Here is an 18,950-nt window from a genome sequence, read left to right as displayed (position 1 = left end):
TCAGTTGCCGACTTAATGTCGCCTCGGTCCTGTAACCAATTTCTTTCTTTTTCTGGGAGGCAGCTATAAAACTGCTCCAAAAGAATTCGCTCGACTACAGCGTCCCTATCACTGTAGGAATCAGTGCTCTTTAGCCACTCGCCCAAATTAACTCTTAAATTGTACAGGAATTCAGGGTAACTCTCGTCCCTGGACTTAGTAGCGTTCCGAAAACGTCTGAACGCCTCGGCGCTAAGCCTATACTTTCTCAGAAGGCAAGCTTTGACCTTCTCGTAGTTGTCCGCGTCCTCTTTGCTTAGCCGCGCGACAACCTCCGCTGCCTCGCAGGGCAGAACCGTCAATAATCTCTGAGACCACGTGTCTCGCTGGAAGGACAGTTTTTCGCAGGTTCGCTCAAAGTTAGCCAAATACAGACCGATATCCCCTGATATCACATATGGCTGCATGTACTTTGACATCTTGAAATCTGCCTCCTTGTTGAGAAGAGGTACCGCTAGCTGGGGACAATTGCCCGACCTCTTGCTCAACTCTACTTCTAATTTCCGGAGCTCAATTTCTAGCTCCCGCTTTTTTGCTTCTCTCTCAATTTCACGCTCCCGCCTCTTTTCCTCTTTTTCTCGCTCTTTCTGCTGTATGAGCTGCTCCTCCTTTTTTTTGTTCGATGAGGTTCCATGCTTCACTGAGCTCCTCATCATCGGCTCCCAAATCAGTGATTGCCTTTAAAATCAAGGTTTTTCGTGCCAAACCACTTGTATCAATTCCCAATTCCTCACACAATAGCAACAGGTCCGGTTTCTGCAGCTTTTGTAGGTCCATGATCGCTCCGAGTGTCGGCTACCTCCAAAACAACAGTGCAAACTACCAAACCTAAAGGCGTTTCAACACTTTTTACCAGTTCTAAAATCTAACCCTGTTCTAGAACCTGGTCCACATCAGAAGAAAAGCCAAGTACTCACCCACACATGCGATCGATGTTCCGAGCTGCTCTCTTGTTGGCCGATTGTTGCTCCTGCTTGTTGCTTGAGATGCCACCTCCGATCACAAGATGCTGTGGCTTGTAGATTCTGATCCACCTCGAATCACCAGATGTTGTAGCTTGTAGATCCAGATCCCACCTCCAGTCATCAGATGTTGTGGCTTGTAGATTCAGATCCCAACGCTGGACACCAGTGTTGGGGCTTGTAGATTCAGATCCCACCGCTGCCACCAGTTGTCGTGACGCTGGGGCTAAGTCGACCCGGCCTTCACTTGGTAGCGTGCAGAGACTCCGGGTTTATGAAGGATTGAATCTTCGAAGTTGGTGAAATATGTACAAGCAGGTTTAATGGCACTTTGAGAAAACTTATTTACAATATTTACATGAAAAAGAAGGGTACCTCAGCAAAATGGCAAGCGTTAAGAGTTCATAGCGAGAAGCGACTGGATGAGCCGTTTACCCAGGGCTCAGAGCGACATTTCGTGCTCTGCAGCGTCCTTAAAACCCCCTATGTCCAGCCCCTCTCTGAAGATGCTGACCAACCAAATCCAGGGCACGCCCCTCAGGTATCGGCATCCAATCGAACACATCACTGCACTGATGGTCTGAAGCACTGACTGGTCCGGCATTCATTCGTTGGGCGTGATCACTTGTTGGCGGGAAAAGCTTGGGAACGGCGAGGAGAGGAGGTACATTTCTATTCTTCAGCAAAGAAACCACAGGCTGGTTCTGACAAGTGGTTTTACTTCTCAGAAACCCGAGTGCACGTGGCGCCGCATCCGCTCCCAGCATTGTCCGTTTTCGACAATTGCAAATCTTTCCTGCATTCCTGGGAAATCACTTAATGGCTGTATGCGTCATGCTCCTTTCTTGTCCTGCACGTCAGCGGACATGTCACTCTGTCGTCTCCTTTGGAAAGTAGGCATTCCTCACTGGACGATAGGGCTTATCGACTGGAAGGGTGAACAAAAGAAAGAAAGCACTTCCTGCATTTCCCACAGGGGGACGTTTCTTTGTGTTTTTCCAGACGTTCTCTTGGCAGGGTCAATTTGGCATTTGCAGAGTGTCCACAAAGCAAAACAGGCTTACAAAACAGGATTCCTGGAAACAGGCTCACTTAGAGCCATTGGACCATCACCACATATTCACAGCACTTATCCATGCCCACAGGCGAACAATAGAGCGTGCAAATGCGGATGCTTGGTCGTAACACTGGGTGGAGCTGTCGTACTGCTGCTGAATGCATACAATAAACTCTAGTTAACTCAGCTTTTAAGGGACAAGAAATAATTTCCGAATTGACTGAAAACTTATCGAACGGGCCTGAAAAAACTGCCCAAAGCCATTTGCATCACAGCAGCTTTATCTGATGTTGCTGTGGACAACTGAACTATGGTTGTCTGCATCTGAGATGAGAATGATATGAGGATGTCTTTTGACACTGTCCAACTGCGTCCCTTTGGGTGCAACGTCTGGAAAACAAGCTTCACAACAAAGAACATTCTTTTCCCAAAACAGCCCCGTTGTGTTACGAGGATGCTTCACTGCACAGTGATGCATTTAAGCATTGCGGTGAAGTGAGCAGCGCAGTGAAATGAGCAGTGCGGGGAAGTTAGTAGCGCGGTGAAGTGGGCAGTGTGGTGAAGTGGGCAGTGTGGTGATGTGAGCAGTGCGGTGAAACTGCGGTAAATTCAAAAATTTCCGGTGTATAGTTTTTCAAATACGAAATGAATAACACACACATTCGATTCGTACTCAAAATCTCATATATCTGTACGCCCCTACTATTACTAATAGATAGTTCCTCGTATATTTGATGCCTGGCCTGACAGTAATTGGCAGGTATGTATAGTAAATTATATTTTATAAGGGTTGTTTTGTAGGCCAGTTGGTGATCCATACTTCAAGAAATGTTTCGGCGCAGCAGACAAGGACGAGACGTAGAAGAACACACCACAGAGTGCCTGTGGTGTGGTTTTCTACGTCTTGTCCTTGTCTGGCACGCCGAAGCATTTCCTGAAGTAAATTATATTGGCGGTGAAGACATCTGTTTGCAACACCTCTCTTTATTATTACAGTGCAAAAAAGAGGAAGGAGTGAAAAGTGAAATATCCTCATTCATGTTGATGTCAGTATCCCCCCCCTTCTCCCAATACATTTTTTTAGGTCTATGAACAATTTTGTGTAAAACAAAATTTATTAAATCAATTTTGACCGCTATCCAACAAGTTTAATCTACAGAATCTGAATCCCTTTTTTGGTTATATGCACTAGTACAAAGCCCTAAAAAGTGATTTAAAAATTCTGAAATTTATAAAATACTTAGGTCCCAAATTCATACATATTCTGTGTAAAGCAGTTCATAAACGTAATACCTTTGTTCTAGATGCAACAACCCTAATCCGAATCTAGTTCGAAAATGTATTTCGAACTGAAATACTGCACGTAGGCCTTATACTAAGATACCTATTAACAGAGGACTCATTAATTTCTGTGCAACTGAGTCAAAGTTAACTCCTTGCCTGCCATAAATGCCAGCACACTTTACTGCAGCTGAAAATCTACCACAAACACACCATGTCCTCACAGTGTTAAAAAATGTATTTGTCAGCCCCACCTAACAATATCTGTCAATTCCAACACTGGAAACCCTAAGAGAAAAGAAAATGAACCAGCCAGTAGCCTAGCATAATTTATAACATAAATCAAGGATGATAAGGAAGGCAACACTGCACCCAAGACGTTGAAGAAATGCAGTACAGTCAATGAAATAAATACAAAACAATGCTACATACAGACAAGACAGAAGAGAAGGCAGACACAGAAAATGGACCTGTCTTCCCTTCAGTCCTGTTTGCAGCACTATTTCACTGTTATTTCATCATTATAGGCCAATCTGCCTGCATCAGCCCTCTCCTACGGTGTGCCCATGCAGAAAACCCCAAAAATTAGCGAATTCGCATAGCTAACCATCAGGCATGGGGTCAATCCAGTGTTTGTTAAGGCCCGCAGGGATGGAATCCATCTCAGCTTCCCTCTGCTGCTGTTTCTGCTCTCGCCGCTCCTTGGCAAGCGCTGACTGCATCATGGCTGCTTGCGCCAGAGACCCGTCGGGGTTCTGTAAAATAATGACCCCTGACTGTAACATAGTACTCCACTTTATGGCTGCTTCAAGGGAAAGTTCACTGCTGACCACTAAAGCAAACGCAGACATGCAGGATGCTATGAAGAGTGACCCGTTGCTTCGTCAACAAAGTGTCTAGCCATATGAGAGGTCACATTCTGCAAGAGCAAGGTTTGAATATACTAGCAAGCAGTTGACCACACCAATGAACACTCAACTATTTTTCACATCACTGCAAACATCTTTTGTTGGCCACTGCAGACATCTTCTTTCATACACTCCTAACTATTTTTGAAAATCCTCTCCTACTGGTCTTGTTCGCACACAGCATTAACCTTCTTCGGTTGCTTTTATTTGTGCCCACACTCACCAGCACTGCATAGTGGTCCGTATATAATAGTTTATATCACCATCTGGACACCTGTCCTATAACTTTAATGTCGCCTTCATATCGCATCGTATCACATTTCTATCGCTAACACCCAAACACTAGCTTCATCTTCATCATCCTTCCAGGAACGCAGCGCTGCAATGGCTATGAGGTTCCGTGCTCGCTTTTCGTGAGAAATTGCTTGGTTGGAATCTGCTCCAATCAAATTTTATTTCCGGAATTTTTTTTTAAATTTTTCTGGTTCTTTAACGCATGAGGACCCCAGGCACGTCGCTGAAATAGCTCACTGTGACCAGTAACACTAGCTCATTAAAAAAGGAAACAAAATTTTACTTCCAAAAAGGCATTTACAAACTCTAGTCCAGAGGAGAAGCAGGCTTGTCCCGTTTTCTGTTACCAGGCCTGAAGTAATCACTCAAGAGTCAACACCAATGCAGACTCATGTGCGCCATAGCGAGCGCTTCTATGCTTGGCAAAGAGCCACAGTGCAATAAACACAGAAGTGTCAAAAGAAAAAAAGACAGCAATAAACATGTTGATTCTGCCAAATGTATAATATGATCCCTTCAGCTATGCTTCCCTTAGCACATGCTAACTGACCAGGATGCTTGCCTTGCTCTATAAACCATGTACTATGGAGAGTAGTTTGCTTCATGCACAACAGATGGCGCCAACCGGCCTGCCGCCATTTCAAGCCTCTGAGTCGCGAGCGTATGCCAAAGGTGTTTTTAGGTATCAATGTTGAGTTGCCCAGTACTTTTGTTGTGCATTGTACACTCTTGGCAAGCAAAACAAGGTCGCTGAATGAAATAAAAAAAATACAGTGTCGGCCCTTATGAGAAATGAACTTGTAGACATGGCACCAATAAAAGGGTAAAATGAGACCTAGGGCTCATTTTGTCGTTTTCTGTGCCATGACCAGAAGCAAGCTCTCGGTATGCGTGCTTTGGCGCACGTCACGAATCTTCACGGTACGCATAGCACTCATGCCCTTATCTTGTTTTGAAAAAAGACCAGTTATGTCGCACTCTTAAGAAAACTCTGGCAAACAATGCTTTCGTGTGTACAACTGACAAGTGCAGACGTTATAATGGTCAGCAAGAACACACCTGCGAAGCTCTATGAAACAAAGTGAAGACACTGAGCTTGCCCAAGAAACCGACAAAACACAAGCGACAACATGATCTCGAATTTCTTGCTACAGAAGCATGTAGGTGAAGTCTGCAAGTGACTTGCTTTGTTTTGATTATGTTCAATTGTGACTGACTTTGCAAGATAGCGTATTTAAATCATATTCATCTTCACAGAGGGATGTTTACCACTGAATACTGAAACTTTATTCCCAAAGCAACGTGCAGTGAAGTAGACGACAACAATTCTGTGGTCAGATCACCAGGAAAGTTGACAGATTTTTCATTACAACAATATTTCAAAATAACAAACGATTTTTTGCAGTCCTGCGGGATTCATTATATTGAAATTTGACTGTATTTGGTGATCTATAAAAACTGCAGCGCGACACGTCAGACACAGATGATTCCAGCTGATTAAACCTTAGACCCTTACATTCCACCACAAAGCAGTCTAAAAAAATCAGACTCTCACAAAATTCCTAAGATATTAAAGAATCAACACAAATCAAATTTTTCCTTTCTTATGTTCCTAATAAAGACATTTCCTTTAAACTATGAAAGCTGACTTCTTGCCCCTGCACAGCCACCATACATCATGGGACCAGCAATGTAAGCGCACAGTGAAAGACTAGCAGTGTTAGAATCCAATTTGTGAAAATAACAGAAAATGCCATGAAACAGACTGCTTCATCAGCACTCAGAAGTCACTCACTTTAACAATTCTAACAGGACTCAGGTCCTGAAGGTTTGATCTTCCATGCCCTCTCAGGAATGGTGGCTCCTCTTCAACCAATTCAATTTCCAAGTCCTCCTCTGCATAAAAAAAAAGAAAAAAAGAAAAGAAATCCAAGAAAACAAAATCAAAACTCTGCCCACATAGCATATGGCATGTACAAATTAAAATGCAGAGTTGTCACTAGCTGTGGCTCAAAATCCTGCTGCCACATACCGTCATCATCTTCCTTGGGCAGCAGGCCAGTTGCCTCATCGAAGTCCGGCAGCTCAGACTTGTCAATGCAGTTGGCAGAAAGCATCTGGAGAGACAGAGGAAAAAAAATTATGGCAAGCATTGTGTTTTCAACAAGAACAAGACTGTCCTAGCACAAAGATGTCATACAAATGACTCCAGTAACTTCACTAAAGAACAGAAAAAGCGCCACTATGACATGTCATTTTCCAAAGCATAGAAATGACAAAAAAATTAGTGTCTGAGTAGTGCAATAACGCAATTAAAAAAATGTACAAGGACCGCTAAAGGTTTCAATGCAAGAAGCAACACTACAAATTTGTAGATGCATCTGGAAAAGAAGGGACAAACCATCGCTCACACAATGAATAACCAGATAACATACCTTTCTCATCAACCTGCACATGAAATTTGAAAGATCATGCTGAGCATACAGTTAAACATTACAGCATTTGAGAAAATGATTTTCACACTGCTCACTAACAAATATCTGTTGCACATGGGCAAACACAAGCACTCCAGGAGACAATATCAATTGGTAATTTCTTGAAACTGTTTTTTTTTTGTGTGTGATAAAAGAAGCTGATTGATACAAACTACAGTTAGCATTAAATGGCAAGCTTTTAACAATGCTATTTCTCTACGAGATTACTAGCTCAAAGAAAAAAAAACATAAAGCTTCACTTCTAGACTATATTGGTTAATTCCAATCGCAGGGCTGGAGCACTTCCAGAGCAACATTTTCTGCTCTTTTCGGAGCAATTTTATTCCAAACACAGATCCGGAACATAGATCACGTCTTCCAAATGCAGATGGGGAGCAATCGCCGAGCCAAGGTAGGTCGGTTCGTGGAGCAGTCAAGGCTGCTTCCCCGAAATTGGCGGAGCCGGCCCAAAGTTTGCGTGACGTATTCCTTCAGCGGTGCTCTCCATTTCTTTCCGCTTGTCGTCTCGGCCATGCAGGCTCCGCACTCTGTGCCTTTTAGCAGATGATCAGTTGCCGCCTCTTTGGATGCAAATTCCCATTGCGAACTAGTGCCCTTTCTTGGGGATAGCGGGTTGGAGAGCAGCCTCATCTCAAAGAGCGACTGCAAAATTGTCTTAATGTGCTTTAATTTCGTAAACTGTAAGCCATTCAATTACTGCTAGCCTTTGGGCAGCTGAAACAGCGCACCGCGACTGTTTTATTCAAAACAGTGCCGAAGAACACTCAGCATGTACGCCCGCATTTGGCTGTGCGACCATGAACAAATGATCGCATAGACTGTTGATGTCAACATCTCAAGAACCAGCGGGAACAACTTATATCTATTACAGGTTTGAAAGCAGACAATACGACCCGTACACGAAATGCAGACAAACGCAAGGAATGAAAAGTTTTTTTCCTCTGCCAGTTTGTGAGCGCCACCTACTTGCTTCGTCTGGAGCACGAGTGTTCTAAAGGCAAAGTCGGAACGCATGTTCTCTGCCGGATTCGGGCACCCTGTCGCGGAGTGTGTGGAATGCTCTGGTTCTGTAACTGATTCACCATATGCTAGCACTGGGGTGCACACTGCGAGAATTTACTGGAACTAGGTTCATACAGCTCTCGCCAGTGTCGTCATTTAACTACAGAGTCAATCTTTTATTTCCCAATCTGTCCCACAATTATGCAAAGCAAGCTTCATATTATTAAGCTTAAATGTCTGTTGGCAGGTGCTACTTTCACATGCAGACAATGCAAAAAAAAGAAAAACCATGTCAAAAAGGAATTTAAAGCAAGACTTACAGCATTCATGCATTTAGACTGCAGCCCTTGAATATCAAACTGCCACAGGCATTTACCCAAAATGGTGTCTCAATAACCAAGCAATAACTGTGATTTCTCTGCTGCCCCATGACCCCATGAGCAATACAGTCCCCATCCCAGCACATAAAGGACGTGTCTTAAAGCTGATGACCTTAGTATTAACTTCGAAGCTGAAGCCGAAGAGGTAAACTTTAGGAGTGCTCTTGAGACTTAGTGGCTCCACCTACATTTTGAAGCACAAAAGCCTATGTGAACACAAGCTACGCACTTGCTTGATTTCCCACTTCTCCGGCGAGGAGATCCTCTGGACACGGCGACGGTTGTCAACGTCATCATCGTCGGGGCGCGTCAGCAGCGGCAGTGAACAGGGTCGGTCTGGATTGCGAGCAGACTCGGTGTTGTCCGACTCACCGGCTCGCCGCACAGGATTCAAGTCCTCCCCAGTGTCCTGGTCAACATCCTGTGCAAAGCAATGCAGTGGACTCTTGATAATCCGAAATCACTTGCTATCATTTCATGTGTACGCTGATTTGATGTCCAGGTCATGGCACAATTGTCCGCACACTGAAAGCAGAAAGCCTCAAGCAATTTCAACTGCTTAAAAAGTGGAGAGGTTTACTGACAGTGGAGAGGCTGACAGCTGGGCACAGGCATTTTCTTGCAAAGAATTTAAAATACTATATCAGCAAGTTCGAGTTAACAAATGTTACTTCAACACTGAGTACCGCAAAGAATGAGAAGTGTCCACAAAAATGTCATAACAAAAAAACAAATGAGTTGTCAGCCTGTCAGAACCAAGAATGGTACTAGCAGCTTCTTAGTTATAAGCTAGAGACCAATACCTAAGAAAGGAACCAGAAAAACCTAAACTCACTAAACTTTCCTAAGCTGACATGCATGAAACTGTATTAATTTATGTGCAAGATACACAATCTACAGAGAATCTTAAAAGCTCATGCAGAGCCATAATAAACCCCCTTAAGACAAGCATCTATATCCCACAAGTTCCAAGTTACTTACAACAGCATAAGCGAGTAACATGTTTGCCTAACAGTACCTTCATGGAGAGGCTTGTCTTCTGGCCGGTAAAGGACAGCACCTTGACTTTGACACGCTGTCCCCTGGTGACAACATCCCCTACGTTGGTGATGCGACCTTCTCTCCTCAGCTGCATAACAATACATAACATGTTGATCCTATAAGCAAACCAAACTGCTGCACCTCAACCTGCTTGGTTAAGGGAGGAGGAGGGGATCAGAACTAACTTTTTTTGTTTCTCCCCATAATGCACTGAAATTTGGCATACACACTGCAGATTGCAATAAAAAGACAAATATAAAGTTTCATAATGATATCTTTATTAGATTTTGTTTTATAACAATTTAAGTTATATGTTTGCTGGTTTTGGAAAGCCTGGCACAGTAACAAAACATGGTAGGGAGCCAGAAATACTTTCCATGCTTGCCCAAATGCCTAATCTACAGCAAGACAGTGTTAGATTTTTTTTTTTCAAGCGCTAATAATTTTTTACTAAGCATGACATGCATATGACTGCGTATCACTGCATAAAGCCATGCAGGTATTGTGAAATAATAAAAAAATGGAAAGATAAAGAAACATTTCAAGACTGCTTTAAGTGCAGAAGAGTTTATGAATCGCAGCAAAACAAACTGGACCAAAATCGGTTCACGCATTGTAGTGCTATGCTTCACATGAGCGAGGTGATCGACAAAAAAAGCACAATTGAGAAAACGGCTCGGAAATTTTTGCAAGCACTGCAGATTTATTAAAAAGCACTAGGGCTGTAATATTTCGCATAACTGCTGTCAGGCACCTTCTTGCCCCTCTGCCGCTTTGTTTGGTGTACTTTGTATGCCCCCTTCAAGCGTTCCTGAACCTTTTCTTGAGCCCTCTGGACAGCAAGGGCATCAGGGCGCACACCCAAGGTAGCACACATTTCTGAGTAGCCTCTTCGGCTCCCTGAATTGTACCTCATGACTGCTTGGGCACAAAGTTTTAGCAAGCTAAGAGTTCACCGTGGAAACCTGCACAAGAATAAATTCACTGTCACAAGGAGACAAAATTTGTTCTTCGCCTTGCAGGTCCACCAAACTCGACCTCCATTCAGTTGCGGACACTGCGCGAACGGAGTCTTGAAAGCCGCTGCCATCATCGCCGATACAAAGCGCGGCTCGTGGCGTGCCTGAATGGTGCGACAATCAGGCGACGATTGGTCTGGTGAATTTTCAGTCATCACACTGTAGCTCGCTGATAGCTGGGGTTCATTCGCAAGCCGCGTGTCCATGTCGCACGACGTGTCTCTGCCGGCGATGGTGACCTTCGACACGCGTCACGATCTTGGCTACTGATTTGCGCGGCCATACGCCGAGGTGCGAGAGCCTCTGCTGGTGCGTCTTTCGTTGACTGGATTATCAGCGTTGATGGCACAGGCTGATTGTCGGCTTCGCTGTTGCTGTCACACGGTGCAGATAGCACAGCACATCCACATGTTCAGTTGGGTGCTCCGCTTCTAGTGCTGGCCGTTTTTTTTTTCCCGCCCAGGAGGCTGGCGCCTCCATTTTCTGGAGGCATGCTTTGTCGAAGATCTCTTTTTCAAGCAAGCGACGATCCATCTGTATCGTGGAATCCAAATTCGTGTGCCAAATAAAAAAGCCGGCGTGGTTTGCGAAGCAGACAACAGCGTGACAGTGTCCCGCTGCGGTTGCCTACCTGTCCGCAGCTACAGCAGCAGCCAATGGGGAGATGCTTGTCAACACTGTCACCAATTGGAGGCGCGCTTTCATCGTAGGGCCCGTGTGACCACCTCCGGCAGACCCGCGATTCTTTTGTGTTCGTGCGATTGTTACAAGATGGCGAGTACCGAAGAATTCAGAAACAGAATGGTAAGGCGTTCAGCTTTCAAACGATACCAAGACGGCGGCGCTCGGTGGCGGGAAAGACGAGATATGGCTCTGCGAACTGCGCTGATTTCGCGCGATTTAAAGCTGTTTTCTTGCCCTGTGTACTGACAAATTATTTTTTTTTTTCGGGCACTTTTAGTGAGTTTTCAGCCAAACCATTTTGACACAACATAGATTAGGTGTTGTAGATACTGAAACGGGTGGTTTCCAAAAAATCAATTTTTTTTTCCCCCTATTTTTTCGCGATTTGATCCCCGGGTCCTCCATTCACTGTTTGAGCGACCCATGACAGACATTAGAACTACAGTGGTGACTTAGGCGGCAATAGCGTACAAATACTGAGCCCAAACAACACGGAATCAAACCCGGCTGCAGCATCAAAATTTTGTCACAGGCAAAGTGCAAAAACAACCTCGTGATGGGCAGCATATCATACCATATTACTATTACCATTTAGTTAATACAATCAATGCCATATTACGCAGCATAATCATCAGTAAAAGCTTGACTATCCCTATTTTTCAAGCTCCACTGCATAGTACGTACCTGAGATATGTGAACGAGGCCTTCCCATCTTCTGGGCAACCCTTCAAGCTGAACAAAGCAGCCAAACTGCATGATGTTGGTCACTTTGCCATTGTATATCTGTGAAAGGAAAAAGACAGGCAATTTAGCGTGGTTATGCCACATATGAACTACCGTAAAATTCCGAGCAAGCCCCTTCCTCTCACACTCCAAAATTACCGTAAAAATGAAGGGGGGTACTTTCCCAGAATAGGACCGATATTCAAGGTGGCAATGACAAAATTTTCCCCCCATGCAAATAAAATTGAGTACATGAATTTATTTTTATCTTTTATCCCTGATCGAGCCGATCAGGCTTAGAAGTTTGCGCCTTCGCCGCCGATGTACACTGATTAGCACCCGCCGCCGAAGTGTTCTCTTGGTACTCTAATTAAATATGTTAGCAATTGTCTGATTTTATTTCTGTGCCAACTCCCGGCGAGAGGCGGCTATCTGTTCTTTTGGTTACATGCATAGGATGTTTCGCTCGGCAGTGATTCGACGTCAGCCTTTTGGCACGTGCGCATCCGGACGAGTCGGTGCCGTACAGATGCCGTTTTTGTTTTTCATGTTTTTAGCAACTGAGATGAAATGCGGGCACAGGTGCGGCTCCGGAGGGGGGGGGGGGGTGTTAAGGGCTTTCATGGAACGATGTGGAATTTACAAAATTGACAGTGAAGTTAGTGGGGCGCCTTTGCTCGGAATTTTACGGTGTGTCAACACTTCAGTTATCACTTCGGGTTTTCCAGTTCTATGTACTCATTAGCATACAGTTCTAATCTACCACATTATGTGAAAGACCACCTGACATAAAAATAAAGCCCTGCTTTAACCAGCTGTACAAATGTGCCTGCATAGACGAGAAGTGGCACGCCTGATTCAAGACCCAAAGGTCCCAGATTTTGATTCCCATCTCAAATGTGCTGCCAAAGTCGGCAGTTCCTGCTGATTCAGCCTCGAGAAGTGGTCTCGCACAAACTGCAAGAACACAGATGCATCGCACTAGCATCACTGCTGCACAAGGCTTCAGACATCCCACAACAGTTAAACGGCACAGTGGAAGCTCTACTGCTTAAGCACTGATATAAGGAAAGCCAAACACTGGCACAGAAAGGCTCCCGCAGCAGATTTAACACAACTAATGAAAATAATGGCTTTGCTAGTAAAAATAACTCATGGCAACAGATATGAAATGTTAAAGGAGCTATGAAATGTTAAAGGAGCTCAAAGCCCACAGCACTCATATCTGAACAGTATGAAAGCAAAGACGTGCAATGCAGCTAACACAAGCACGAACTGCACCACTTTAGTATTGCAACCACAATATGCCAGGAATCCCAGGTAAACGTAACCGAGGTTGGGAAAAAAAAGATATGGCATGCCCTCACCTCAGTGAAACCGAATGAGAGCTGCTGAGAGTCATCTGTCCAAGTCTGCAGTATTTTTTTCATTTGATAAAGTCAACCAATTAGTAAAGACTAGTTATCAAACTTTTTATTTATTGGCTCAAAGAACAAAGTGTCAATGTAAAAGTTGTAAGTCATCCCAAAAAACAGCCAGTTATTTTGCTTCCATCAAGCTAGGATTTATGTAGCTCAATTTATTGGCCCTCAAAGAAAGCTTTCATTTCATTTCGAAGTTTCATTGAAGACAGTGCTCCAGAGAAAAATGGATTCAGTTAGCTGACATAAGTCTCGGGACTTTGAAGTGGTGCCGATGTCATGTAGAAGTTTTGAGAGCATGAGTTATCGTTTATGGCCAGTAAACAAAATATTTTACGTAAACATCAGCTTGATAGAAACTACACAGCGAGCCGTTTTTGATGCAGTCAACAAATTTCTACAAATTCTGCACAGACACTTTCCTCAAAGCAATAATTTAGGGAACTGCTAATTAGTGCCTAATAATTAACTTTGGCGAATGAAAAAATACTGCAGACCAAGTCAGATGACTCTCAATGCACTCAGCTGATTTCACAATGCAGGACACACTACCTTTTTTTAAAGCTTTGGTTACATTTAACTGGGACGCGTGGTATGTCGGTGCATAGAAGAAAAAGAACGAATCGGCAATATGAGTCATTTAAAGATACTATGAAAAGAAAGCTTCAAACTTCTTATAGCAGCAATCCAGAGATAGCTCACGCACATGCCCAACGACAGGATCTGGTGACACGGGCACCGTGCTCCTCTCCTTACGGCTTGAGCCATGGTGTCGGTCTCTCGACCGTGACCGCCTGCGGTCCCTGCTGCGACTGCGTGATGACCTGCGCCTTGAGAAGCGCTTAGAGTAAGGGCTCTTGGAGCGCGAGCGAGACCGGTGCCTCGATGACCGAGCTACAGGGCTACGAGACCGAGATCGTGACCGTGACTTGCGCTTCCGAGACCTGCAACAAACATTCCCAGAAAAAAATTTGTACACAATTGTAAATACTCATCTGAAGACTCTTTTATGCTGAATGGGCTAACAGAAGCACAGCAGATACCTACGTCGTCAGTGAAAACTATAGGCTGCATCCACTTCAGTGCGAGAATACATAATGCTCCATTATTAACCAAATATGGCAGTGCCAAAGAAGCTCTTCACCGGTGATCAGGCAGTATGTTTGGAGGTGAAGCGGTAGAATAAAGCTTCTAAACTAATGCCCTGAATGATTGCTCCTCAGTGGTGTGGAACCAAAATCACCACTAATAAAGTGCAGAATAAGTGGGTACACTTTCTCTCTCACACACACACACGCGTGCACGCACGCACACACACACACACACACACACACACAACACACGCACGCACACACACAAAAAAGTGTGGATTGAAACACAAATTCCAGTTGGCGTTCGTAATTTGTACCCAAGAAAAAACATGAGTCCAGAAGGCAGGTTAAGCATACAAAACTATTATTGCACAATTATGTTTAATTGCCTTTGGTTCCCAAGCTGCTGCCTGCTATACAGGCACTTTCAATAGTGATCGAGCACATCAGGGTTAAACTCAATGTAGATCGGGTGTTGCTACACAACCATATAAATCACAAATGAGTCCAACACTGATCGCTAGCAAACCAATTTCTCCAGAGCCATTAAGATTTTGAACCCTAGTTGCAGGAGGGCAGCTATTTGTTTGGCTCAGGGAATGGAAGGTAAAACTTATATGTACATAAAGATGTATCCTGTAAAAGCTATAAGATTTTAAAATAGCTTTTTATTTCAATCAATGTGGACTGACTTCCAAAATTGTGTGAACGCTCTAAATGAGGTGCTAAACCCTCAACACCACCTGTGCACCTGAGCCAAAGTATGCATATACATGGGTCTATATTGAATGGTGTTTGGCGTCTGTATAAAGTCAAACTTGCTGTAGCTGCATTGCAAGCAACAAATTTTAAAACCTACTTGAATTTCTCATGATACATGTTCACAACACACTGTTGCGTGCCTACCTGCGGGACACTGTAATGCTCCGCAAACTCGAGCACCAACCTTTATTGCATATTCACCCTAATTTCACCGTCGAGTATTCTTACCCTTTTTTATTTACCATATTTTATTAATTTACCACCTATCTATTTCTGCCCCTCTTTCCAAAACCTCCTCCTAACAGACAGAGGCATGTCAGCACTGTTTCTACATCGGCTTTACTTGCTCTCAATAAAAGGTTTCTCTCTCAATCGAAAGTGTGAGTGGAGCCATTGTGGATGGAACCCAACCCACTACGCTTGGCCCAGTGGCAAAATTTAACAGCTAAGAGCCATCAATAATGGCACACACACACACACACACACACAAAGGACAACAACAGGAAATACCCATGTCAGATGTGCATAAAATAAGCACCTTCAAGAGTGGAGAGTCACCCACCTGCTTGTTTTTTCAATACTTCGCTCATCGTCTCTGCTTCGTTTTCCGCTGCTGCTGTCATTTTTCCTGAAACAAATGCAAGGGGAAAGAAAAATATAGTTAACACCAGCAAAAAAAATAAAAAGAAATGAACAGAGTGTAAAAGGGAGCAATATTCACGTGAAAAACAACTGTACCTGGCACTAGGAGCCAATGCTTCTAGCTCAGCGAATGCATCCGCCGCCACTTTGACATCCTCGGCAAGCATCGTCTGGAAACGAGCAAGGCTCAATTATTGTGCCAGTCATCCAACACACACTCATTAAAACTGACGTTGCACTAAACTCACCCTGACATTAGGGTCGTTTGGCAGTGCCAAGAATGGAAAGCGTTCACGTTTTAGGTCCCGCTCAGTCTTCGGCTTATCTTCAAAGCCTTCTTTAGAAGACGTCGCTGCCTTCTTGGGCCGCATGTGCTGGATGATCCGCAGCAGATTTGCTATTAAGGAATCCTGACCAGAAAAGATAGAATGTATTAGTTTGGCTAACGTAAGCTAACACAAGTTGTTGTTTCCAAATGCATTTATCCAGTACAGAACAGAAAAAAAGCACTAATAGAATTTTTCTGCCCTGACACAGCAGGCTTGTGCGTGTGGCACAGCAACATTGTGCCAGATAAAACAGGTTTCTATAAAGTCCAATGGCATTCAACTGCAATTGTCTTCATAGGTTATGATGCGTTCCATTCGAGACTTAGGCCAAGGAGCACATACTCCATTCCCGCCAAATGTTTGGGCCAATAATGTACCAGTGCCAAGCGTTCCCCCCCCTTACTGTCGAAGACAAAACAAAGGGCTGCTACAAAACGTTAGATGCATAACCGCAGGATATTAATAGCATTCTGCACACGCTCCTTGAACATGCACCGCGGCAAGCCAGTAGGACTATAGACCATTTTACAACCATTGAAGAAAACGCTTTGACTGGGCTGTTAAAAGGGGAAGTCACCAATACTTTCCTGTGCTAGGATAGTAGCCCAGCTCCACAATATGGCAGCACCCTTCACCCCTTTGTAAAATTGTGTATAGAGTGGGCTGAATTTTCAGCTGGTGTTACAAACCAGATGTATGTGACCTCACTTCGAATCAATGCGGGCCTTCTGCATTAATGATTCTTGCATTCTTATAAACAGGCTAGCATGTATTGTAAATTTCCACCATAACAAAACACATTACATAGTGCTACTTGAACAAGAAGCTGCACTTCTGTTAAAGTAAGTGAAAGAGCAGCATATAACTTGATTATGCACTTAACACCTGTAGTATAGCCTCGTGAGAACTTGCTCATATCTCTGGCCTCCGTGATTTAACATTAACTTTTTCCATGCTTACATACCAAGCAGAATCCCCAGTTGCTGTTATTTTGGTGTCTAACTCCCTCACTGTAAACTGTAAACCGATACTGTAAACCGTTGTTGGGTTTAGTCCTGCTGGTTAGCTTGGTTTGTGGGGTTTAACGTGTCTAACTCCCTCACTGTAAGCTGTAAACCGAGACTGTAAACTGTTGTTCGGCTAGTCCTGCTGGTTAGTTTGGTTTGTGGGGTTTAACGTCCCGAACTGACTCAGGCTATGAGAGACTTCGTAGTGGAGTACTCCAGAAATTTTGACACCCTGGGATTCTTTAACGTGCACTGACATCGCACAGCACACGGACGCCTCTTCGTTTCGCCTCCATCGAAACGTAGGCGCCGGCGGTCGGGTGTCGTAATCACTGAGCCACCCCAGCGGGGCATCTGCGACGGGAAACTTATCCCACCCATTTATTCCAGGGTGAATAAGGCAGGGACATAAATAAAGTCATGTGCTGGACATTGACAGACGGACGTTGTCAATGACAGACGAAAGCCAACTCGCCCAACACTGTTGTTAAGTACTAAAGTAACACTAGTTACATTAACTTGCATATGAGTGGTCAGCAGACAAAATAAGAACAATTACTATATCTGCTGTTACACAAACAGAAACCTAACGAAAATTATGCAGGAGTGAACAGTCAACTTCGCAACGAACTGGGGAAAAAAAAAAAAAAAAAAAATCTACACGAGCTACTCACCGAGAAGTCTGCTTCGTTCTCTTGCAATGCTTTTTTGAACGACTCGAAAGTGTTATTTTTGTCGGCCAAGTCGATGATGAACTCCGCTGCACAAACATGAACGAGCAATGAAACATATATGAACACCGAGGAGAGACCGACAGTACAACCGGCAGACTTATAACATCCCCTCGACAGGTGCATGACAATCGCTTACCCATGTCTTTGTCGTTTATTCCTAAATGGTTGTCTAGTTCTGTGCAGATCTTTGACACAAGAGACAAATACTCAAGCTTGGCGATTTCGTTCATCCTGGCTAGCAGACAAAGCGTGCTGACGCAAGCTGTGCAGTAAAAACGACTACCAGCTACTCCCAGAAAGTATTAGCCGCCGCCTACGAATGCTGCGGTTTAGTAGCACTGCTCACAATACTACCTTAACTAGAATAATTAACTTGAGGTCATGTTTTCTTTCACCGACGCAGAAGTTGAGAAACCAAGAGCGCGGCCATCTTGATTTCAAAAAAAAAAAAAAAAAGAAAACAAACGCTTACAGATGGCGCTTTGGTTACGAACGCGAATTCCGGTTCCGCTTTGTTTCGGCGGCTGCCGCTTGCCCACGGGCATAGCCTCTATGCCATGGGTTGCTTGTGTTGCAATGCGGAAAAGCGGCTTTTTCTCCTCAACTATCATGTTGTATCAGCTTTGCGCTGTTATAACCCCGACACTTGTGCGTAGTTGAAGCAAGTGCTCGTGCTGCTTATTCGTCGATGACCTTCAGTGCACCATGATGCGTACCGCTCGTGTTTGCAAGTAGGGCATGCTCTGCCTACCAGCGATGGAGAGGACAAAGCGGTGTATCGCTACAGTGAACTGTATCACTGATGTTGGAAGAAGACAGAAATTCTGGCGCAGGGCAACCGAAGTAGCAGCACTTTGCCAATCTGATAGCCCTACTGTACAGCAGCCCCTTACAAGCTGAAACTGCTACTGCCGAGGAACATTTTGTGAGGGAGGTGTTTCACAGCAGTGCTAGTTATCATAGCAATGACGATGAAGAATTGGTTTCTCCATTGTGCCCCGTTGATCCACCGCCAACTGGCGAAGTTGCTGAGTCTCAAGAACAAATTCTACAGCAGTATTTATGCAGCAGTGAGCTCC

The 18,950-nt window shown here is 44.2% G+C and overlaps 1 protein-coding gene across 1 annotated transcript in view; it reads right to left on the bottom strand.

Moving 5' to 3' along the window:
• The window catches only part of pea (ATP-dependent RNA helicase pea), a 45,223-nt gene extending 26,921 nt beyond the window's left edge, over nucleotides 1-18,302 (bottom strand). Inside the window, exons 1-12 of the mRNA XM_084594788.1 lie at nucleotides 18,008-18,302; nucleotides 17,812-17,897; nucleotides 16,050-16,211; nucleotides 15,898-15,971; nucleotides 15,722-15,787; nucleotides 14,013-14,250; nucleotides 11,847-11,945; nucleotides 9,437-9,547; nucleotides 8,648-8,839; nucleotides 6,574-6,658; nucleotides 6,337-6,437; nucleotides 3,947-4,094 (exon numbers count right to left, since the gene is read on the bottom strand). Of these exons, the coding sequence (XP_084450914.1) occupies nucleotides 3,947-4,094; nucleotides 6,337-6,437; nucleotides 6,574-6,658; nucleotides 8,648-8,839; nucleotides 9,437-9,547; nucleotides 11,847-11,945; nucleotides 14,013-14,250; nucleotides 15,722-15,787; nucleotides 15,898-15,971; nucleotides 16,050-16,211; nucleotides 17,812-17,897; nucleotides 18,008-18,101 (1,456 nt within the window). The 5' untranslated portion in view covers nucleotides 18,102-18,302. The remainder of the gene's footprint in view (nucleotides 1-3,946; nucleotides 4,095-6,336; nucleotides 6,438-6,573; nucleotides 6,659-8,647; nucleotides 8,840-9,436; nucleotides 9,548-11,846; nucleotides 11,946-14,012; nucleotides 14,251-15,721; nucleotides 15,788-15,897; nucleotides 15,972-16,049; nucleotides 16,212-17,811; nucleotides 17,898-18,007) is intronic.
• Nucleotides 18,303-18,950: the final 648 nt, after the last annotated feature.

The sequence above is a fragment of the Amblyomma maculatum genome, chromosome 2 (genome assembly GCF_055883805.1).
Source record: "Amblyomma maculatum isolate TAMU_Amacu chromosome 2, ASM5588380v1, whole genome shotgun sequence".
NCBI classification, from domain to species: Eukaryota; Metazoa; Arthropoda; class Arachnida; order Ixodida; family Ixodidae; genus Amblyomma; species Amblyomma maculatum.
The sequence above is the reverse complement of the archived record's forward strand: the minus strand, read 5'-3'. Positions and strand labels throughout refer to the sequence as shown.